This window comes from Callithrix jacchus, chromosome 19 (assembly GCF_049354715.1).
Source record: "Callithrix jacchus isolate 240 chromosome 19, calJac240_pri, whole genome shotgun sequence".
In the NCBI taxonomy this organism is placed as follows: domain Eukaryota; kingdom Metazoa; phylum Chordata; class Mammalia; order Primates; family Cebidae; genus Callithrix; species Callithrix jacchus.
In genome coordinates this window covers 8,587,021-8,610,882 of record NC_133520.1, presented here as the reverse complement: position 1 = coordinate 8,610,882, position 23,862 = coordinate 8,587,021, and the positions used below count along the sequence as shown (strand labels likewise).

Below are 23,862 nucleotides of genomic sequence, written 5' to 3'. Positions count from 1 at the left end.
TCCCTAGCCCTCAGTTCCCAAGATCATCAGATAAGAGTTTTAAGAGTGGGCTTAGAAACTTGGCAACCGTTTATATTATTTCCACAGAAGGATGCATTCCAAGTATGTAACTGCCTTTAGAAGAAATCTAGTTCACTGGAAAGCTCCAGATGGCTTATAATTCTTCAGTTCTCCAGATGTTACTTATTTGCATGTCCTTCTTACCTTCTAAGTTAATGAGGAATTTCCCTTTAAGCTCAATTACATCTGCAGTCATCTCTCGTGGTTCCTGAGCCAGTAAAGTTGTCTCGGAAGCCATCATTAATTCATTCAACTGAGAGGTGCTGGAAGTCTCTTCAGACTGCAGCATCTGGACGGAAGCATGTGAAAGCTACAGTTTACGTTACATTTTTGTCATAAACTGAGGTTAGAAAAAGAGACACTATAAAATCTCATGTTTAGAGAGGAACCCTTCGGTACACCGTTGCATCCTGAGCAAACACCATTAAATGCATCAAGCCTAATTATCATAAAAGGTTTTAACTAAAGATTTCCATCAACAGTATTGAGAATGCCAGGCACTTCACTTTGCTAGATCCTAAAATGTCTCTTATTTCTAATTGTCACACACAAAAGGCCTGCATGGTGTTTATTGCACTAACTTTACAAATGAAGAAACAAGCAAAGAGACGTTAACGTGCCCAAGTTTCTCAACTGCAAGTCGAGCCCTGGTCTGTCAGCCTCAAAGCCTTTATGTTTTCATGTATCACTGAGTGAGGGGCTAAAATACTGTCTCAACAAGGACCTGCTTTTGTAATGTATAGTGATTGTGGCAATCTAAGCAATATGCAGAATGCTTCGGAAGTAGACCGAATTTGTCTGATAAACACATTTCTCACTGTAATTTTGATCTTCAAAGTGAGTTTGTAAGTTAACCAACACAGACACTCCTTTAAAAAATTAAAGCCCATGAGAAATGGGAGACTCAGAGAGATTAATTTGGTTTTTAAAGTTGATGCAATTAGTAATGGACAGACCCACCACCCCCTGACAGCTACTTGGTATGATTCCTAAGGAAAATACATCCATGTTTTTGAAAATTCCAAAGTGTTTTTTACATTAAAATTGATCCAAAACAAGCTGTTATTCTTTCCAGTTCATTACTTAGACTGAAGTCAAAGGAAACAAACTACCAACATACGTAGGAAACAAGGCCGGGACTGGGCTGTGTACCCTGGCTGCGTCACGGCTTCAGCGGCCTCGCTTCCTCACCTGCAAAATGGAGAGCTTCCCAAGTCTACATTTTAAAATGTGAACATCTTATTACACCTACTAGCTATTTCAAACTCAAATCTCAATCACGCTAATTACATCGTTAAACATTTAAATTGAACTTACCAAACAAGGTGAGATGGGTATTTTTTAGAAAACTGAAACTAACAAAACTTTTAAAAAACATATTCATTGCCAATTCTCTTCTTAAGCATTTAGATTGGAAAAAAATCACATCATTATGTTAAGCTACAAACCAATCCAGCCAATCAACCCCTAAAAATCCCAAGAAGAAAAGTCTGATGTCCCTTCTGGAAATAAAAACCGGATAAATGCTTTGAAATATACGTGGTAACTTGCTGGACAAAGTGAATTTTCTTCAGCTCTCACAAAATAAAAATGGAAACTCTTTTGGGGTTTGTTTTAATTCTAGTTCAGGTGGATGAAATTCTCAGGAAACCAGACCCTTAATACAAAACTCCCAATTTTTATATATTTGAAGACGACTTCGACCAATTTATATGTCACCCATCTTTTAAACAGTCCTGAGGGCTTTCATTTGAAACAGAACTTTATACCTTTCCTGTTCCTGCAGAGTAACATGTACATGTTACATGCACAGAACATGTTTTACAAGACATGGAAAAGAACACAGTGAGGTAGGAAACAATCAGCGATAATACCAGGATTAGCAGACAGAAACCCTACTTTCTAAATTACTTTTTAAATTTAGACACGTTTTAAAAGTAAATTTTAGGCAAAGCTCTATGATACTAGTACCATTTCAAAAGGTGCATATTGCTGCATACCTCTATTATCTCAAAGAGCAGTCCCGGTTCTATCACAACGGTAACCTTGTACTCAGCTGCATTTTTGCCAGGGATGCTTCCGAGAAATGAATCTCGCATTGCACATGCACTCTCCACAGCTTCTTCCAACCCAGGCTTCTTCCAGATAGAACTAGTACTAATCCACCCAGTACGGAAAACACTCTTGGGCTCTTCAGAAGAACAAAAACAGTAAACTGTTTGACATACATCCTAAACTGTATATGAAGCTCTAACCGTTAAATATTGACCATGAATGGGAAATAAGAATTATTTATGGTAATCAAGTGATGAAATATGGAGCCATCCTAATTATTTACAAAACATTTACATCAGCGTTGGAAAACATTTGTTACATTTAAACAAAAGAGAAAATAGATAAGATCTCAAAGAAAAAAAAAGGATGCTTAGAAAAAATAAATAGAAGTCCGGGTGCGGTGGCTCACGCCTATAATCCTACGACTTTGGGAGGCCAAGGCGGGTGGATCACAAGATCAACAGATCGAGACCATCCTGGGCAACATGGTGAAACCCCGTCTCTACTAAAAATACAAAAATTAGCTGGGCATGGTGCTGCACGCCTGTAATCCCAGATACTCAGGAGGCTGAGGCAGGAGAATTGCTTGAACCCAGGAGGCGGAGGTTGCGGTGAGCCGAGATCACGCCACTGCACTCCAGCCTGGGTAACAAGAGCGAAACTCCGTCTCAAAAAAATAGAAAAAAAAGAAAAAGAAAAAATAAATAGAAATATCAGAATATTAACAGCTATCAGTACTAAGATTAAAGCGACTTCCCTCTCTTTCTACACCGCTATAGTTGCTAATTTTTATAAAGTTAATACAATCAGAAGAAAACAACTATCATAAAATATTCACTAAAAGGCACTATATTTTGTTTTAATAAAACCTAAAATATATTTCAGAACCTTGTTCGTTTTGAGACAGTCTCACTCTGTCGCCCAGGCTGAAGTGCAAGTGGCATCATCTCAGCTCACTGCAACCTCCACCTCCCAAGTTCAAGCGATTCTCCTGCCTCAGCCTCTCGAGTAGCTGGGATTACAGGTGCATGCCACCACACCCAGCTAATTTTTGTATTTTTAGTAGAGATGGGGTTTCCCCGTGTTGGCCTGGCTAGTTTTGAACTCCTGACCTCAAGTGATCCACCTACCTTAGCCTCCCAAAGTGCTGGGATTACAGGTGTGAGCCACCGCCCCCAGCCATTTCAGATCATTTATAAAGGTATTTAAGAAAAAAAGTGATTTCTTGATGCTGTCAAGCTGCTAATACATTTCAGAAAGCCCTGGAGATGGCAAGGGCATTGTGAAATTTACCCTGCTCCTCTACAAACAGGTACAGACACAAACACAGGACCAAGACACACTGTGTCACAGAGCAGTCACTGTAGACGGGTTAATGCCCCTTATATGAAGGAGATAAAATCAGAAGTTGCACCTTTATCAGGGATCTTTGTCATTCAGAGAATAAATGAAGTATTCCTTACCTGTAATGTAAGGTATGTGCTGGAACGCCTCCTCAGCCAGGTGAGGAAGAATGGGAGCAAAAGAACGAACTATTACATCCAAAATTTCAACTAATGCAGTCTGACAAGAGCGTCGTTTGGGGTCATTTTCCTTTTCACAATAAAGCCTGAATAAGAACAACTCATTCAGCAGTTGACGACACTTTGTATATATGGTCACCTAGATAGGACCTGCCTCAGGTTGACTTTATGTGTAGTGGGTAATCCTACGGCTCTAATCATCTTCTCTTTAAACGATACAATACCCTCTCCCAGAATTTTACTCTGTCCAGGTGCACCCACCTCCTCCAAAGCACTCATGGCTATGCTCTGTCATCTGTTTTTCAGGTGGATGACAACTAGGGGTCTAGACTACTGTATAAAGGACTACGAAACTTTAGTTGATGGCACTTAACATGTGGTTAAATACCACCCGTTACAAGGCTGTCAGTGTTTGAAGGGAAGCAGTGTTTATGGAGAGGGAGTCATAATCCCTTTGTGCAAGGTCCTTGGGGTGCTGACAGGCTGAGGCTAACACCTCAGACTGGACTCATTACCATAAAGACAGGACCGTCACCTGCACACTGGAGCAACAAATGAAGACTGTGGCATCAAGCCCTCTTCTACAAGGATACTGCCAACATGATACGCTGTTGCCATACAGCTGCACATCTCTCTCTCCCCCTCACGATTTGAGAACTCCAGAGAACAAGCACTATGTTCATCATCTGATACCAGCAGTGATTAGCTTTTGAACTTTATCAAGCACAGGGGTCAGCACATTAGTGCTTTTCCTTCTCAATCACGAGGTATTATTATACTCATTTTACAGATGAAGAAACATTACAGAAGAAGTTGCCCCAAATCATAAAGCTAATAAGCAGGAGGGCGGACCTTTATACTCAGCTGGACCCCAGAGCCCAGTCCTAAGTGCACGACACTGCCCATCTTGCTCATCGCTATCCCCGATGTTTGCAAACACAGAGAAGACACTCAAGAAATAGTGGTTGAGGTTTTTTTTGTTGTTTTTTGAGACGGGGTCTCGCTCTGTCGCCTCTGTCTCAAGTGAGATGGGGCACTGGACTGCAGGGGCACACTCTCGGCTCACTGCAACCTCCGCCTCCCAGGTTCAAGTGGTTCTCGTGCCTCTGTCTCCTGAGTAGCTGGGATTACAGGCATATGCCACCATGCCCAGCTCATTTTTGTATTTTTAGTAGACATAGGGTCTGCCATGTTTGCCAGGTTGGTCTCAAATTCCTGGCCTCGTGTGATCCACCCTCCTCAACTTCCCAAAGTGCTGGGGTTACAGGTGTGAGCCGCCGCGCCTGGCCATTGCTAAGCATTGTAATATTTAGTCATACATACCTATCTTTGATTACACTGAAATAAAAGTTAGACAGTTCTCTGGTATAAAATGTCTGTAACAGCCGAACCACTTTTCCAAAATCATATTGTTTGTATAATTCGGTAATCTAGGGAACAAAGCCAAAATAAATTTGGAAGCTGAGACAGGCAGATGAAAATGTAAGTCATCACAAGCAAACTATGCTCCTTTCAAAAATATGTTTCAAAGAAACAACTACAGAACAGGCAACATGCAAGAACTCCTGGAAATCTTCCAGATGTCATTTCTGGAGAACACATTTGACTCTCCTCAGAAAACACTATTTTACCCCGAGAACTACGAAAGAACATTAACCAAGAACGAGATTTTAAATAATAAAATCACACCATTTTTGCAACAGCAAATAGTGAAAGTTACCAACGGTTCATTAGTGTTCCCTGATTTTTGCCTCATTGATTTTTGATTTGGGCAAAACTGACGTGTACATCTCTGATACAAACACACTCCCAATTGTGAGAAAACAATTTTTTTTAAAGGGTCTTGCTCTGTCAACCAGGATAGAGTGCAGTAGCACAATCACAGCTCACGGCAGCCTCAAAACCCTGGGCTCAAGCGACCCTTCTGCCTCAGCCTCCTGAGGAGCTTGGGACTACCTGTTAACATGCCCAGCTAATTTTTTAAAGTTTTGTAGACATGGGTTCCAGGCTGGTCTTGAACTCCTGGCCTCAAGCAAAGTGTGAGATTCCGCACCCAGCCAGAAAACACAAATTATTTAAGTCCATGTAAAACTGAACAAATATCTTATGAGAGAGAGGAATAGTCGTTTTGGTTATTTCTGTACTTTGTTATGAGGAGCACATCTGCAGATAAATAAAGTATATCCACTTTATTTCTTCTTGTTGGAGAAATAGAGCTAATTGTGAGAGAAAAATCTGATCTGAGGGGAAGTCTGGATGCATTTCTCGAATCTTTTGAGAAACTCGAAAGATCTGGTAACACTTTATACCTGAGGCCAACCTGGGAATGTGTGAAATTTAGCAAGGGCAACTTTTTCAAGAGTGCAGTAGGTACTACTTCCAGCAAGGTCTGTTCTACTCAGATAAAACTAAAATGTTAACACCCAACAGTGCGGATATTTCTAGTTTCTAAAAGTTTATTAGTTTATATTTACCTTGTTTGCCAAGTCCTGCAGTAAGTGTAGCATATACTGGTCTATGACATACATATCATTGACAGGGATGGAATCGGTTTCTGGGTTGAAATCAGCCACATTTCCCAAAAGAAAGCGGAGTGTATTCCTAAGCTATTCATAGGAACAAAAAATACGCAGTTGAAACACTTAATGGTGCCTTCACTCTTCACTGAGAAGTTATTTTATTACTCTGTAATTAAGTTGCAGTCATCCAACTCCTGTCACGTTCTTAATGGGGTACTTTTATTATCGTCCCAAATAAGACTACAAATGCAAAAAACCAAAACACAAAAAGTACACAGCAAACTCTCATTCCAGTAGGCCAGTTACAGAAACGAGCGCTGGATCAGAGGCAGAGGATCTTTCAGTGGCCCAGTTTATTCACGTGTGTAGGTCAGAACAACGTTACTTCACTTGCTTCACAGGTGAAAATACAGAGACATGGAAAAATGTTAAGGGTTATTGAGTGCATAAAAGTATAAAAAATTAATATAATCTATACTATGCTATATTCTGCTTTATATATTGTATTAATAAAATATAAAGGATATTATATACAAATGATATAAAATTACTGGTATTACTACTAATGTTTTGAAACAAATTAACACAGGTTTTTTGTTTGTTTTTGTTTTGTTTCTGGAGACAGTCTCACTGTAGCCCAAGCTGGAGTGCAGTAAGTGACACGATCTCGGCTCACTGAAACCTCCACCTCCAGGGTTCAAGCGATTCTCCTGCCTCAGCCTTCCAAATAGCTGGGACTACAGACATGCGCCACCATGCCCAGCTAATGTCTGTATTTTTAGTAGAGATGGGGTTTCACCATGTTGGCCAGACTGGTTTCAAATTCCTGACATCGTGACCTGCCTGCCTCGGACTCCAAAAGTGCTGGGATTACAGACGTGAGCCACCGCACCGGCCAACAGGAGATTTTTAAAAGCTCACAATATATGGAGAACTCATTTTCTTTTGGTTTTTTTCAGTGCCAAACAAAATGTGTCTCATTTTTTAAAGCAATGATTTGGTAAAGTTTCCTTTAGAAATAGGAAGAATAATGGGTCTAACCTTGCTAATATCATCTCTGGCAGCATTGAGCACGGATGGGCCAATTGTAACTTCAGTGAAGACATTGGACTCTGCTACCCACCAGCGAAGGACATCAGCACCATAGGGAGGCTCTTTGCTTTGATCCTTTTCGTTGAGGAAGAAAATAGAAACAGAATGGCTTTCAATTCCCATTAGCTGAACAAATGTTTTAGGTAAGGCTCCTATTCAGAAATTTTTTAGCACAATATAAGTATAAACTATATTAGCACTGTAATGAAATAAGGGCTAACAATCTCAAATTAGGCTGTATCTAAAAACTGGAAAAAGAAAGAGCATGCTCTACAGATGCTAATACCCAATGTCTTCCCTGGTCGCGTCTGTTTCCAGCCACTACAACTCAGCCATACCTCTCCGGCAGTGCCGGGGCGATCTCTATAATAAGGGAGGGAAAGGGGAAGGCCTGCTTTTCCTTTCACTATTTCCTAGCAACTCTGTACACAAAACAGTGAATGATTACAGGATGTCAGCAGGGCAGTAAAAAGCCACAGGACTTAAAGAAATGAAAAACCCCCAAATTGTTAGCAACCTCAGATTTGATGTACATTTAAGACCGGCTTTAACGTGTATAATTTCCAACAATATAATAACAAAATGCGCATTTAGAAGTTGCAATCTCATTTTTTGTTTATACATTTCCATTTAACTATACAATTACACCTTTTTTTCCACGTCAGGCAGTAATGTGCTAAGAAGGTTTGAGAGAGGCGCACCTCATGCTTAGAAATCACAAAAGGAACTACACATTGTAAAAGCTCTCAGACAATTAAAAAAGAAACAGGGTGGGTTGGGACCTAACTGGAGAGTCAGACCTGAAATGGGTTAAAAGGGCCCAATACCGGCCTCTGCCTTTTTCATTAAAATCATGTGTTACTTGAGAGCGTAAAGGATAGTTTTTATTTTTACACTGACGTAACTATATTAAGGGCTCTGGCTACCAATTTAAGACCCTTAAAACGAAAATGAAGTATATTTTGGTGAATCACCTACTTGTCCTCCATTAATGACAACATCAGGACTGAGGACATTCCCAAGAGACTTGGACATCTTTTCTCCCTTTTCTCCAAGGGTAAATCCATGAACAACCACCGTCCTAAAGGGACAAATCAGCTATTTTAATGATAAACACAATTATAACTATCTTTTTGAAGATTATCTATAGTTTAAAAAGAATATCTAAGTTTGACACAAAAATATGATTTTTCTTGACTAACTATGGATGAAACCTTTTCATTTTTTTTTTTTTTCTTTGAGACAGAGTTTCGCTCTTGTTACCCAGGCTGGAGTGCAATGGCGCGAACTCAGCTCATCGCAACCCCCGCCTCCCGGGTTCAAGCAATTGTCTGGCCTCATCCTCCCGAGTAGCTGGGACTACAGGCATGGGCCACCACGCCCAGCTAATTTTTGTATTTTTAGTAGAGACGGGGTTTCACCTTGTTGACCAGGATGGTCTCGATCTCTTGACCTCGTGATCCACCCGCCTCGGCCTCCCAAAGTCCTGGGATTATAGGATTTTTTTTTTTGAGATGCAGTCTCACTCTTGTTGCTCAGGCTGGAGTGCAGTGGCACAATCTCGGCTCACTGCAACCTCTGCCTCCCAGGCTCAAGTGATTCTCCTTCCTCAGCCTCCTGAGTAGCTGGGATTACAGGTGCCCGCCACCAGGCCCCACTGATTTTTGTACTTGTAGTAGAGACAGGGTTTCACCACATTGGTCAGGCTTGTCTCAAACTCCTGACCTCAGGTGATCCACTCACCTCGGCCTCCCAAAGTGCTGGCTTTAAAGGCATGAGCCACTGCGCCTGGCTGAAACCTTTCCTTAAAAGTCAAATTTGGCTGGTTATGGTGGCTCATGCTTGTAATTGCAACATTTTGGAAGACCAAGGCAGGCAGATCACTTCAGGCCAGGAGTTTGAAACCAGCCTGGCCAACATGGTTAAACCCGTCTCCACGAAAAATACAAAAGTTAGCTGGGTGTGCTGGTACGTGCCTATAGTCCCAGCTACTTGGCAGGCTGAGGCACGAGAATCACTTGAACCCAGGAGGCAGAGGTTGGAGTGAGCTGAGATCACGCCACTGCACTCCAGCCTGGGTGACAGACTAAGACTCCATCACAAAAAATAAAAATTAAAACAAAACAAAACAAAAAACTCATTCATAGCTCATGTATCACAATGGTTAAATAGTAAGCTCTACTTAAACAAAGGAAAATTTTAGATATTTTAGTCACTAAACAGATTATGCTATGTACTGATTTTTATCATTAAAACTCAGTAAGTTGGAAATAGAAAACTATGGAGACAGAAAGCAGATCAGTGGTTGCTGGGGGCCCGGCGTGGGAGTGGAGATGCCCACAAACGGACATGAGAAAACATTTTAGTGTATTGGAAATTTTATAAAACCTTCTGTGGTTATTGTGGAAAAACTATATAATTCACTAAAAATCAAAATAATTTTAAAAGTGAAAAAATAAAACCAGGAAAAAATACGTCTTAAAAAGAGCAGATTATCATCTCAAAATTATTTTTCAAAAGATAATTTGAAAAAACAGGATGTGAGCCGGGCGCAGTGGCTCACGCCTATAATCCCAGCACTTTGGGAGGCCGAGGCGGGTGGATCACGAGGTCAAGAGATCGAGACCATCCTGGTCAACGAGGTGAAACCCCGTCTCTACTAAAAATACAAAGAATTAGCTGGGCATGGTTGTGCGTGCCTGTAATCCCAGCTACTCGGGAGGGTGAGGCAGGAGAATTGCTTGAACCCCGAAGGCGAAGGTTGCGGTGAGCCAAGATCGCGCCATTGTACTTCAGTCTGGGTAACAACAGCGAAACTCCATCTCAAAGAAAAAGAAAAAAAAGAAAGAAAAAATAGGATGTGCCCATCCATTGGTCTTTAAAAGTATGTTAAGAAACAAAACATGTAAAAGGGCCAGGCATGGTGGCTCCCGCCTGTAATCCCAGCATTTTGGAAGGCTCAGCAGGTGGATCACTTGAGGTCAGGAGTTCGAGACCAACCTGGCCAACATAGTGAAACCCCATCTCTACTAAAAACAACAAAAATTAGTCAGGCATGGTGGCATGCAACTGTAATTCAGTTACTCGAGAGGCTGAGCCGGAGAATCGCTTGAACCTGGGAGACAGAGATTGCAGTGAGCCAAGAATCCGCCACTGCACTCCAGCCTAGGCAACAGAGCAAGACTCCATCTCAAAACAAAAATAAAAACAAAAAACATGTAAAATGTTCTGGGATAGGTTTTCATCATAAGACAGCCAAAATCTTAAGCTAAGCCATTGAGGAATCTTTCTGATTCATATTTTCACTCATGTGTTTGAAAAAGTAGTATGTGTACTAAATAGGAATCCCTAATTTAATAAAATTAATGAAAGCAATGTTTCAGTTCATTAGCCTCTGTGAATATTACAAATGTAAGGGACATCTGCACTCAGGCTGTCTTCTATCAACTTCCAATATCCTTCACTACATTCCTCCTAGTCGTCTGACCACAGGTCAAGGTCTAGTGCTAGGCCAGGCATGGTGGCTCATGCCTATAATCCTACCACTTTGGGAGCCCAAGGCAGGAAGACTGCTTCAGGCCAGAAGTTTGGGACCAGAAGAGGCAATGGGAGGAGAACCCATTTCTAAAAAAAAACTAAAAATTAGCCAGGTGTGGTGGTGCATGTCTGTAGTCCCAGCTACTCAGGAGGCTGAAGCAGGAGGACTGCTTGAGCTTCCTTAGGAGTTGGAGGCTGCAGCGAGCTCTGACCACACCATTGCACTCAGCCTGGGTGACTGAATGAGGTCCTTTCTCAAAAACAAAGAAAAAACAACTACCTAGGTTCCCCCAACAACTCCAGTCAATGCTGACTTTTCCTTCTAGCAGTAATGATCTGCTTCACACTGACAAGACACCTTGGCGTTGCCTCCTTTTTCTTTTCTCTTTTTTTTAATTCAAATTCTTATTTGTTTTAATCAACAGGAGACTGTAAGCAACGGAGAGTGGTGCCTGACCATCTCTACAGTACTCGGCTCAGTGCTTCACACACTGGCAGGTACTCAGCAGGTGAGCTCAGGTATACTTACTTATAAGGTGCTTTCTTCCTTGCTGCCACACTCGTTAATAAGGATGACTGAAACCAACCCCCAAGCTGGTCTTTTCCTTCCAAGTACAAATCTGCTCTTTGGTCAGGACCTCGAAATTAAATATTAAAAGAAAACAATCCCAGAAATTTACATTAATTAAAATAGAAAAAGAAGATACGTTTTGATAACAATTAATGGGGAGCAAGGGAAGTAACTTTAAAATACAGAAAACCGGCAAATGTCGCCTTAAGCAAGCAAGTGACCAAAGTTACACATCATCAGCAGTAATGGGACATAGATATCAGGTGACTTGTGAAATAATGCATTGAAAAAAACACAGTATCTTTTCTGTGATATTCCCACATAAAATTCGTAACCTAAATCTAATCATGATGATGCATCCCACAAACCCAGAGAGATAATCCACCAAATAAACCCGTGCCTGCACAAATCTCAAGGTCCTGAAAGACACAGAACTAGACATGACGATTCAATGTAACATGTTTTCTCAGATTAGATCTTGGGTCCCTCCCCTCTTTCCATAAAGGGTGTGATTGGGTATAATTGAATAAGTTCTATAGGTAGTTAACAGCATGGAATCAATGTTAATTCTCTAATTTGATATCTGTGTTGGTTATGTAAGAGACTATCCATGTTTTTGAGAAATATACACTAAAATATTGAGCTAAAAGATGCCTTTTTTCCCTCTACATATACATACATAGAAAAAATATAGAAAGCAAATGTAGGCCGGGCGTGGTGGCTCACACTTGTATTCCCAGCACTTTGGGAGGCTGAGGCGGGTGGATCACCTGAGGTTGGAAGTTCGAGACCAGCCGGACCAATATGGAGGAACCCCATCTCTACTAAAAACACAAAATTAGCCGGGTGTGGTGGAACATGCCTGCAGTCCCAGCTACTCTGGAGGCTGAGCAGGAGAATCGCTTGAACCTGGGAGGCGGAGGTTGCAGTGAGCCAAGATCATGCCATTGCACTCCAGCCTGGGTAACAAGAGTGAAACTCAGTCTCAAAAAAAAAAAGAAGAAGAAGAAGAAGAAAGCAAATGTAGTAAAATATTAACATTAACAGTGGGAATTCTAGATGAAGAGCGTGCTGTAATTCTTTATAATACTTTATGACTTTTCAAAATAAAAAGGTTTTCAAAAAAAGTAATGAGGTCTTTGAGAAGGATTACATCCATATTTTACATTTACACTCACAACTCTCAAAGACTCCATAATCCCTTTTATTTATAAAAGTATGATTTGTCCTTATATCCTAAGATTGAAGATTTAGTGTTGCAATCCTTATGTAAAAAAGATTACCTGAGTGAAGGTGGGGAGACAAAATTTTAATAACTGAATCAAGCCAATTCAATTACACCAATATTCCTGAGCACTTATTATACAGCAGGCATTGTGTTAGAGCCTGGGGAAATCTGGACTCTGCCTTCTTGGAGCTGACATCTAGTGGCGGGGATCTTATGTTAAGCAAGAAATAACTGTGATGGGCCAGGTGCAGTGGCTCACGCCTGTAATCCCAGCACTTTGGGAGATGGAGGCTGGCAATCACCCGAGGTCAGGAGTTTGAGACCAGCCTGACCAACATGGTGAAACCCCGTCTCTGCTAAAGTACAAAAGTTAGATGGGCGTGGTGGCAGGCACCTGTAATCCCCAGCTACTCGGGAGGCTGAGGCAGGAGAATCACTTGAGCTGGGGAGGCAGAGGTTGCAGTGAGCTGAGACTGTGCCACTGCACTCCAGCTTGGGCAACTGAGCAAGACTCAGTCTCAAGAAAAGAAATAGAAAAGAAAAGAAATAACTGTGATGGGTGTTACCAAGGGAAAAATAGAGGGTTTAACCTAAAAATAGAGGGCTGAATCCAGGTGCAGCCAGGAAACTCTGAGATAATATAAAAAGGTAAATGCATATGCAGTGAAAACAAATCTTTAGCTTGACTAAGAAGATAGAAAAGAAGATCCAAATAAACAAAATCAGAAAAGAAAAAGGAGCCATACAACAGACACCACAGAAATACAAAGTATCATTAGAGACTACTATAAACAAACGTACACTAACACACTGGGAAACCTGGAGGAAACAGATAAACCCCTGGACACATTCAACCTACCAAGATTAAACGGAGAAGAAACAAAATAAGAGCAACCAGACTGAATCAGTAACAAAACGTCTCCCAACAAAGAAAAGTCCAGGACCAGATGGCTTTACTGCTGAATTCTACCAAATACATAAAGAACAACAATTCTGCTCAAACTACTCCAAAGAATTGAAGAGGACGAAACTCTTCTTAAATCACTGTATAAAGCCAGCATTACCTTGATACCAAAACCGAAGACATGACAAAAAAGAAAACTACAGGCCAGTATCTCTGTTGAACAAAGACCCAAAAATCCTCAACAAAATACTAGTGAACTGAATCCAACGGCACATCAAAAAGATGGCAGAGCAGGAGACAGTAGCTCACACGTATTAATTCCAGATAGGTAGGAGGCTGAGGCAGAACTGCTTGAGGTCAGGAGTTCAAGACAGCCTGGGCAACAGTGAGATCCTGTCTCTAAAAATAAACAAAATAAAATAAATTAGCTGGGCCTGGTGGTGTACACCTATGGTCCCAGTTCTTTAGGAGGCTGAGGCATGAGAATAGCTTGAATCCAGGTGTTCGAGGCTGCCGTGAGCTATGATCGCACCACTGCACTCCAGCCTGTGTGACAGAGCAAGACCCCATCTCCAAAATAACAATAATAATAAAATAATACACTGTGATCAAGTGGGATTTATGCCATGGATGCAAGGATGGTTCAACATAATGTAAGTCAAAAGGTGATACAACACATCAACAATGTGTTATGTCCTTCATCAATGAAGAACAAAAACCAAATGATCATTTTAACAAAGACAGAAAAAAGCATTTGAAAAAATTCAGCATTCCTTCCTAATAAAAGCTCTCAACAAACTCAGCAAAGAAGAAACATACTTCAACATAATAAAGGCTATAAATGACTAAAACCCCAACATCATACTGAATGAAAGCCTTTCCCCCTGAGAACTGGAACAAGATAAGGATGCCCACTTCTTATTCAGCATAGTACTAGAAGCCCTAGCCAGAGCAATTAGGCAAGAGGAAGACATAAAAGAATTGGAAAAGAGGAAAAGAGAAAGTTGAACTGTCCCTCTTTGTTGATTATATGATCTTACATATAGAAAAACCTAAACATACCACCAAAAATTCTTAGAACTGGTAAACAAGTTTAGCAAAGTTGCAGTCTATTAAAATCAACCTACAAAAATCAGGAGCATTTCCATTCAACGGTAACATACTAGCTGGAAAAAAAAATCAGGGAAGTAACACCATTTACAATAACTATGCCAAAAAATTAAATAGGAATAAATTTAATTAAGGAGATGAAACACCACTACAAGGAAAACTATGATACACTGAGGAAAGACACTGGAGACAGAAACAAATGAAACAAAATCCCATAGTTACGAAGAATTCATATCATTTATATGACCACACTACACAAAGCAGTGTAAAGATTCAATGTGGCCAGGTATCGTGGCTCATACATGTAATCCCAGCGCTTTGCAAGGCTGAGGCAGCTGAGCACTTGAGGTCAGGAGTGCGAGACCAGCCCGCCCAACATGGTAAAACGCCGTCTCTTTTAAAAATATAAAAATTAAACAGGTGTGGTGGCACATGCCTGCAGTCCCAGCTACTCAGGAGGCTGAGGCAGGACAATCACTTGAACCCAGGAAGCGGAAGTTGCAGTGGGCCAAAACTGTGCCACTTCACTGCCACCTGGGCAAATGAAATAAGCTAAGCATAGAAAGACAAATGTCCCATATTCTCACTCATATGCGGGAGCGAAAACAGAGCGAGACTCCATCTCAGAAAAGTAAATATTCAATGCAATTCCTAGCAAAATGCCACTAATATTCTTTATATAAACAGAAAAGGCAATCCTAAAATTCATATGGAAACACAAAAAACTCCCAAATAGCTGAAGCAGCACTGAGCAAAAAGTACAAAGCTGGAGATATCACACTACCTAATTTCAAAATATACTTCAAAGTTAATAGTAAAAAACAGCATGGTGTTGTTATAAAAACAGACACTTAGAACAATGGGACAGAATAGAGAAGCCACAAATAAATCCACCGGTGTATTGCCAACTGATTTTCAACAAAGGCACCAAGAACATGCAGTGGGGAAAGGACACGCTCTTTAAGAAATGGTGCTGGGAAAACTGGCTATCTGTGTGAAGAAGAATAAAAACAGACCCCTACCTCTCATCATAAACAAAAATCAACTCAAAAGAGAGACTTAAATCTACGACTCCCCACAACTATGAAACCACTACAGGAAAACATAGGAGAAACTCTCCAGGACATTGGTCTAGGCAAAAACATTATGGCTAAGACTTCAAAAGCACAAGTAAAAGAACAAAAATAGACAAATGGGACTATATCAAGAAAAATCTGGCCAGGCATGGTGGTTCACGCCTATAATCCCAGCACTTTGGGAGGCTGATGTGGGCGGATCACAAGGTCAAGAGATCGAGACCATCCTGGCCAACATGGTAAAACCCTGTCTCCACTAAAAAATACAAAAATTAGCTGGTGGTGGTAGTGCACGCTTGTAGTCCCAGCTACTCTGGAAGCTGAGGCAGGAGAATCGCTTGAACCCGGGAGGTGGAGGTTGCAGTGAACCAAGAACGCACCACTGCACTCCAGCCTGGTGCCTGGCGACAAAGTGAGATTCTGTCTCAAAAGAAAGAAAAAGCTTCAGCACAGCAAAGGAAACAATCAACATAGTGAAGAGACAACCTGTAGAATGGGAGAAAATAACTGCAAACTATTCACCTGACAAGACTCTAATACTCAGTTTATAAAGGAAATCAAATAAATCAACAGCAAAAACAAAAAAATAGAAAACAAATAATCTCATTACAAAGTGGGCAAAGGGTGTGAACAGACATTTCTCAAAAGATGTCATATAAATGGATAAGAGGTATGCGAAAAAATGTTTAACAACACTAATCATCAGCGGAGTGCAAATCAAAACCACAAGGAGACATCATCTTAGCACAGTTAGAATGGCTACTATCAAAAAGACAGAAAGTAACAAATGATGGCAAGGATGTGGAGAGAAGGGAGCTATGATAACTTAGGTGGGAATGTCAAGCAGTGTACAGTCATTATGGAAAACGTTATGGAAGGCCGGGCACGGTGGCTCAAGCCTGTAATCCCAGCACTTTGGGAGGCCAAGGCGGGTGGATCACGAGGTCAAGAGATCGAGACCATCCTGGTCAACATGATGAAACCGCAACTCTACTAAAAATACAAAAAATTAGCTGGGCATGGTGGTGCGTGCCTGTAATCCCAGCTACTCAGGAGGCCGAAGCAGGAGAATTGCCTGAACCCAGGAGGCGGAGGTTGCAGTGAGCCAAGATCGTGCCATTGCACTCCAGCCTGGGTAACAAGAGCGAAACTCCGTCTCAAAGAAAAAAAAAAAGTTACAGAGATTTCTCAAAAAACTGAAAACAAAACTACCATATGAGCCAGCAATCCCGCTACTAGGTGTTTATGCAAAGGACATAAAATCAGCATATTAACAGGGCACCTGTGCCTCCATGTTTATTATAGCACTATTCACAATAGCCAAGATACGGAATCAGTCTATGTATCCATCAAAGACAAATGGATAAAGACACTGTGGTAAATATACACAATGGAATACTATTCAGCCATTAAAAAAAAAGACTGAAATCCTCCCATCAGCAGCAACATGGATGGAACTGGAGGTCATGACGTCAAATGAAATAAGCCAAGTACAGAAAGACAAATATCCCATATTCGCACTCATGTGTGGGAGCTAAAAAAGTTGATCTTATGGAGGTAGAAAGTAGAATGATAAGTTACCCGAAGCTGGGAAGGGTGAGAGGAGGGATCAACAGAGTTGGTTAATGGGATAGAAAAGCCGTTACACATATAGAACAAATCCTAGTGTTGTATACAGTAGGGTGGCTATAGTAACAATTAACTGCATATTTCAAAACAGCTATAAGAGAAGACATAAAATGTTCCCAACACAAAGAAATGGTAAATGTTTGGGGTGATAGATAGCTTAAATACCCTCATTTGATCATTATACATTGAAGGAACCTATCAAAACACTACATGTACTCAATAATATGTACAATTATTATGAATTAATTTAAAATTTTTCTGTTGCAGTGAAAATTATTTGGTTAAGAATATCACACTACACTCTGGCTGGACGCAGTGGCTCACATCTGTAATCCCTGCACTTTGAGAGGCCAAGGAAGGTTGAGGCCAGGAGTTTGAGACCAGCCTGGCCAACATGGTAAAACCCCATCCCTACTAAAAATACAAAAATTAGCTGGGTGCAGTGGCACAAGCCTGTAATCCCAGCTACTCAGGAGGCTGAGATAGGAGAATCATTGAACTTGGGAGACAGAGGATGCAATGAGCTGAGATCGTGCCACTGCACTCCAGCCTGGGCAACACAGTAAGACCCTGTCTCAAAAAAAAAAAAATCTGACTCTAGAAATATTATGACTAAACTCTATCAGATAGGTCTTAATGACAGTTTTCACAGTTTAACCCACTCGAAGGCATCAAATATAACGTGCACTTACTGCACTCAGTAACGTAAAACCACTTCAGAAACTGAAAAGCAACAACGGTAGAGCATTCATTCTCACAAAATCTAAAGAAGTGAATAAACTGTGCAATACACTATACCTCAATGTTTCACAATTGGCATACTCTTCTCTAAAATTCAGGATGCTGCCCAAAATGTGCCAGCAGGAATCTCTTCTTCCTACTACCTTAAGTAGTGTTACTGACCTGCATTTTCAATACACACCCATGCATTGCTTAATAACAGAGATATGCTCTGAGAAATGTGTCCTTAGGTGATTTCCTCATTGTATGAACGTCACAGAGTGTATTAACACGAACCTCGTGGGATAGCCTACTTTACATCTGCTACATGGCATAGTGTATTGTTCCTAGGCTACAAACCTGCACGGCATGTTACTGTACTGAATACTGCAGGCAATGTCAGCACATGGTAAGTATTTGTGTATCTAAACATATCTAAACACAGAAAGGGTATATAAAAATACAGCAGTCATCCCTTGATATATGCAGAGGATTGGTTCTAGGGGCCAACAACCCCTAAGACCCCCTACCCCAACACGTACTAAAATCTGTACCGACTCAAGTCCCACAGTTGGCCCCGCTGAACCTGCGTATACAAAAAGCCCTCCCTTTCTACATGTGAAGTTTCAAATCCTGAGAATACTGTATTTTCCATCTGCATTTCATTGAAAAAAATCCACATATAAGTAGATGGAACCTGTGCAGTTGGAACCCTGTTGTTCAGGAGTCTAATTTATTATCATCTTGTGGGGCCGTCATCACATATGCAGTCTGCTACTGACTGGAATGTCAATATATAATACATGACTATAATTTAGGGAAACAAGGTACCTAAACTTGCAATATTTTCTCTCAAATATGCTGGGAGAAAGTGATGAAATAATTCTGAAAAACGCTACGCAAAAATTATAAAAATTCATATGTAACTTATACTTGGCCATTATTATTATGCACATTTTACCTGTAAGAGAGAGTAAACATGAATTTACATGTATTTTGTTTTTCAAATTTCCTAAGCTGAAAGGCTTAAATGAAGGAAATATATCCATCTACTAGGAATCTCATTGTGAGATTCACAGACGAGCTACTTTTCCCACATACCCTTACTCCAGAAAGCAAACAGAATCTCCCAGGCCAAAGTTGGCCCTTAGCAGGAGAGTGAGGAACTGTGTGATCCATCACTGCTTCCATGACATCTCATCCCTGTCTCTAACTTCACAGGGATAACAAGCTTTGTTCTTCTTCATTTGAACTCTAGCTTTCCACTTAGTATAGCATCTAAACACATCCTCCAATATGTGCCTTCCCCTACTACTCCTTTCTAATTCCTGCCCAAGGTCTCTCCTTTCTCTTTATCCAGTCAGTCAAAACCATTCCTTAACTATCAGTAAGTATAAAGTTAGTTAGCTCTTTGTAAAGAGAGAAGAAAAAGCCATGAAAAGCAATGTAAGTATAGAAGATGAGAAGTGAAAATCAGGGGACCTGAGTTTCAGTTCGACACTAACTATTAATCTATGTGACCATCACCTAATTTGGCTCTAAGTCATTTGCATTTCCTCTTCTGAAAAATGATGGGGTGACTTTCCAAACTTCAGTGACTTCCAAATTTTGTTTTTACAAAACTGGGTGCCTTGGGGTTGCCAAGTGGGCCAAGGAGAATGAACTGGCTTAAAGGAGAAGAAAAAAATCCCATTTTTAACTATTTTCTGTACCGTAAATTCTAAATGAAATTTCATCTCAAAAAACAAAAAAAGGTTTAGAAATCACTGGATTAATTAAACTCTAAGGGTCCCTCCAGGTCTAAAATGTAGCAGATCTCTTAATAAAGCAAACATAAAAAAAGGTTTCTATCATAGATCCTTTCTAAATACCAATTCTATATTTTCAAAACTTCTTGATCGGCATATATCTATTTTTAAAAATTACCTGGAAGAACATAAGACCATGAAATCCCACTATCAAACCAGATGTCCAAAATATCCTGACCTGGCACATATTCCAAGGCATCAGGACCACCAACCTAGTAAGATAATGTAAAAGCATGTTAGTTGACCAAGGATCACAACGCAGATAATAAATACTGCATCCCAAAAGTCTTCAGAAAATGAAATACAACCAAGAAGTTCACATTTTTAGATAAAATGTACAATTTTTTTTTTTTTTTTTTAGATGGAGTTTCACTGTTGTTACCCAGACTGGAGTGCAACCACTGCCTCCTGGGTTCAGGCAATTCTCCTGCCTCAGCCTCCTGAGTAGCTGGGACCACAGGCGCGTACCACCATGCCCAGCTAATTTTTGTATTTTCAGTAGAGACGGGGTTTCACCATGTTGACCAGGATGGTCTCAATCTCTTGACGTCGTGATCCACCCGCCTCAGCCTCCCAAAGTGCTGGGATTACAGGCATGAGCCACCGCGCCCGGCTGAAATTTACAATATTTTTAAGCATTTCACGGTTAAGTACAACTCCCTCCATTCACATTTAAAAGTATCTATGGCCACTGAATTACACATTTACCAGTGTAATATGTATTGCTTTCTATTTTCTTGAAATTAGCTTTAAATTTGGATATTTTAATGTGTGATACAATCAGCTAACTCTACTACAAATCCTCCAAAGGCCTTATATAACATTAGACACTGTACTCTCACAGTAACAATTACATGAGCTTAATCAACCAAGTCAGTCAAAATCAATCAATCCTGGCCCTCAATCAGATAACAACTGACCCTCACATTCCACTACTATATTAAACACTACATTTTGTTTTGTTTTGTTTTGTGTTTCTGAGATGTAGTCTCGCTTTTTCACCCAGGCTGGAGTGCAGTGGCGTGATCTTGGCTCACCACAATCTCCACCTCCTGAGTTCAAGCAATTCTTCTGCCTCAGCCTCCTAAGTGGCTGAGACTACAGGCGTGCACCACCAAGCCTGGCGAATTTTTTTTTTTTTTTTAGCAGAGACAAGGTTTTACCATGTTGGCCAGGCTAGTTTTGAATTCCTGACCTCAGGTGATCCACCCGCCTCAGACTCCCAAAGTGCTGAGATTACAGGTGTGCACCACTGTGCTTGACCTAATACTATACTGTTTTTTTGGGGACAGAGTCTTACTCTATCAACCAGGCTGCAGTACAGTGGTGCAATCTCAGCTCACTGCAACCTGTTTCCCAGGCTCAAGCCATCCTCCCACCTCAACCTCCCAAGTAGCTGGGACTACAGGCACATGCCACCATGCCTGGCTAAATTTTATATTTTTTGTAGAGACAGGGTTTTGCCATGTTCCCCAGGCTGGTCTTGAACTCATGGACTCAAGCTATGTGCGTGCCTCAGCCTTCCAAAGTGTTGGGATTACAGGTGTGAGTCATCACGCCCAGTCTTAAATACTGCACCTCTATAGCTAAACAAAATGTCCATTTTCAAACTGAATTAGCTACTAATTTACAGCGAATATATTTGTTAGCTTTATGTAAGATAATTTTTTAACTCTCAAGAATCTCTCGTTGTCATTTAGTCCTGTAATATAGGACTGTAATAAAAGCTGTTAAATACAAACAGAAATTTACCTCAGATAAGACTTCCTTTGGAAGAAGCTGCTCAGGAGGAAGAGTCCACCAGATATCACTGCCGTGCTGCTCCACTAGTTTAACGATATGCTCAATGGTTTGGCTGTTCAGGGGGACATGGCAGAATCGTTCAATTAATTATTGTGAAGAATAACATTTTCAAATTAACAAACAGTGATTTTTTTTTCCTATCTTTTCCCTCAAACCCTAGTTTGAAGAAAAAGCTTCTATCATTTCAAATTCAATATAAATTTAAAAATGATTATACACATCCCCAAAAAGAAAAAAAAAGTCTTCTTCTGACCACGCTGTTTCAGTTCTGATTTACCTATTTCTACCAATCTATTTTCTATCCAGGTACATACTCGAAACCTCCTGATTATCTTTCCTCTTCTGATTTCTAACTAAATTAAACCAACTTACTCTCTCATTCCACCTTTGAAAGATTACCGTGGTTCCCACTGACAGTTATCAGTCCAACCTCATTTCCTCACAACTAGACTGATGCCTTCCCTCATCCCTTTCATTTACAAAACAGCCCTTGAAATGAATGCATTCCTAAACTGCTTTTATCACACGAATAATCTGCTTGAAAACTGTCCAGGACTCCCTCCCTGCTTACAGACAACTGCGTAAGAGGCGATGCCACACCAGAGCAGAGACTGTGATGAGAGGCATCAAGGCTTAGATTCTGACTGTTGCTTTGTATTTATATGACCATGGACAAATACCAAAACTTCTTCAAGACTTGGCTTTCCCTTCCGTTATAAATAATCTCATTCATTTGTTCAAAACTATGCAACACCTCCAGTGTCTTGAGCAGAGTTGTAATCACTGGAGATACAGCAGTTGGCAAAACTGCCCTGATGAAACTTACATTGTAGTAATTCTAGACACCTCCCTCAGAACGACTACAAACTAAATGAGACTACACACATAAAACTTAGTACACTGCTTAACACATGACAGAAAGCCAACAAATCCCTATCAGATAAATAAACAGAATTTGCTGTACCTTTGGGAAGATACACAATAATAAATGATTTGAAAATTAAACTCAGGGAAAAGAATCATACTCTATTTTCTCACGAGAATAACACACTTTTAATTTATTAGAACACTGAATGTATTATTGCAGCTTTGCTGCTATTACAGCTTCCTTTGGTTGCTTTTCATTTAATTACAGTACATATAATGGCCAAGAGCATGGACCCTGCCAGCGGGGGGCTTTGGCTTCATTTCTGGCTCCACCACTTGAACCCGGGTAAGGAGCTTAACATTTCTACCTCAGTTTCCTCATTTATAAAACACAAATAGTAACAGCATCATTAAGAGACTTTCTATGAATATTAACTGAGTTAATACATATAAAACACATAGAACGATACCCGCCACATTTAAATAAGTATTATATAAGCATTATTCAAACTGATTATTTGATGTCAGGTCTGGGCCTGATAATTCACAGATAAATGAAGTGTTTACCAAAAATTGTTGTGGGAAGCAAAAATCAAATGAGTACAAATTAAATATGCTCCACAAATCTAAATTTGAAACACCTTACAAAGGCTGTATGTCAGTAAGTTGGTATTTTAGGAAGAACAGATTTAAAAAGTACCATGCTACCATCATGTACTTTGAAGAACTTCAAAATAATGAGAAAGTAAAATGGGCATAAATGCATGTTTCTAAGACAGTCACTCATTTTAGATAGACTTTAACAGCAAAGATAAACTTTTGTTATCAGACCATAAAAACTTTATGTAATAACTACCTAGTTATATGACAATAGTATTTAGTCACGTATTATTATTTTAGATAGTTTGTCCAGAACATTTTCAGTTAAGAAAATATGAATATAGTATAATAGAAAAATGTGAATAAATCTAAAGAACGAAAGAAAAAACAAAACCAACCCTGAGATACTAGTGCATTTCCATGCACATATACACACGATTATGAGATAACACTGTTCATACTAATGAAACTCTCATTAAAAAATAATTCTAAAAATGGGTGTCATTTTGCCTTTCCTTTTTACAACGTTATCCTTAGACTGGCAAGTTTAGGTAAAGAGTAAAAACAAAACAGTAACACGGTTTTAAATATACTGGAAAAACAGATAAAAATAATATCGAAGTAAAACTAAATGGCTCAAATTTCACATTAATTTAGCAAATACGGTAAAAATGTTAGGATAAAGAGTATTAACCAAAAGCATATATACATACACCACACATCTTTTTTCAAAGCACTTTACAAGCACTCGCTAACTGGA

General features: G+C 40.1%; 1 protein-coding gene and 1 long non-coding RNA gene across 3 annotated transcripts in view; one reads left to right on the top strand and one right to left on the bottom strand.

Moving 5' to 3' along the window:
• Positions 1-23,862, bottom strand: part of IARS2 (isoleucyl-tRNA synthetase 2, mitochondrial) — a 66,162-nt gene that overhangs the window by 2,093 nt on the left and 40,207 nt on the right. Inside the window, exons 13-22 of one of the 2 annotated variants that reach the window (XM_008985188.5) lie at positions 21,585-21,687; positions 19,951-20,044; positions 11,316-11,424; positions 8,228-8,330; positions 7,199-7,324; positions 6,113-6,244; positions 4,962-5,068; positions 3,579-3,724; positions 2,061-2,251; positions 205-370 (exon numbers count right to left, since the gene is read on the bottom strand). In XM_008985188.5, the coding sequence (XP_008983436.4) occupies positions 205-370; positions 2,061-2,251; positions 3,579-3,724; positions 4,962-5,068; positions 6,113-6,244; positions 7,199-7,324; positions 8,228-8,330; positions 11,316-11,424; positions 19,951-20,044; positions 21,585-21,687 (1,277 nt within the window). The remainder of the gene's footprint in view (positions 1-204; positions 371-2,060; positions 2,252-3,578; positions 3,725-4,961; positions 5,069-6,112; positions 6,245-7,198; positions 7,325-8,227; positions 8,331-11,315; positions 11,425-19,950; positions 20,045-21,584; positions 21,688-23,862) is intronic. The other variant, XM_002760499.7, reaches the window with a different exon arrangement.
• LOC118149477 (uncharacterized) lies at positions 7,258-17,695 on the top strand. Its single transcript, XR_004736966.3, has 3 exons — positions 7,258-7,392; positions 11,212-11,295; positions 17,572-17,695. It is a non-coding gene; the product is annotated as an uncharacterized LOC118149477 (long non-coding RNA).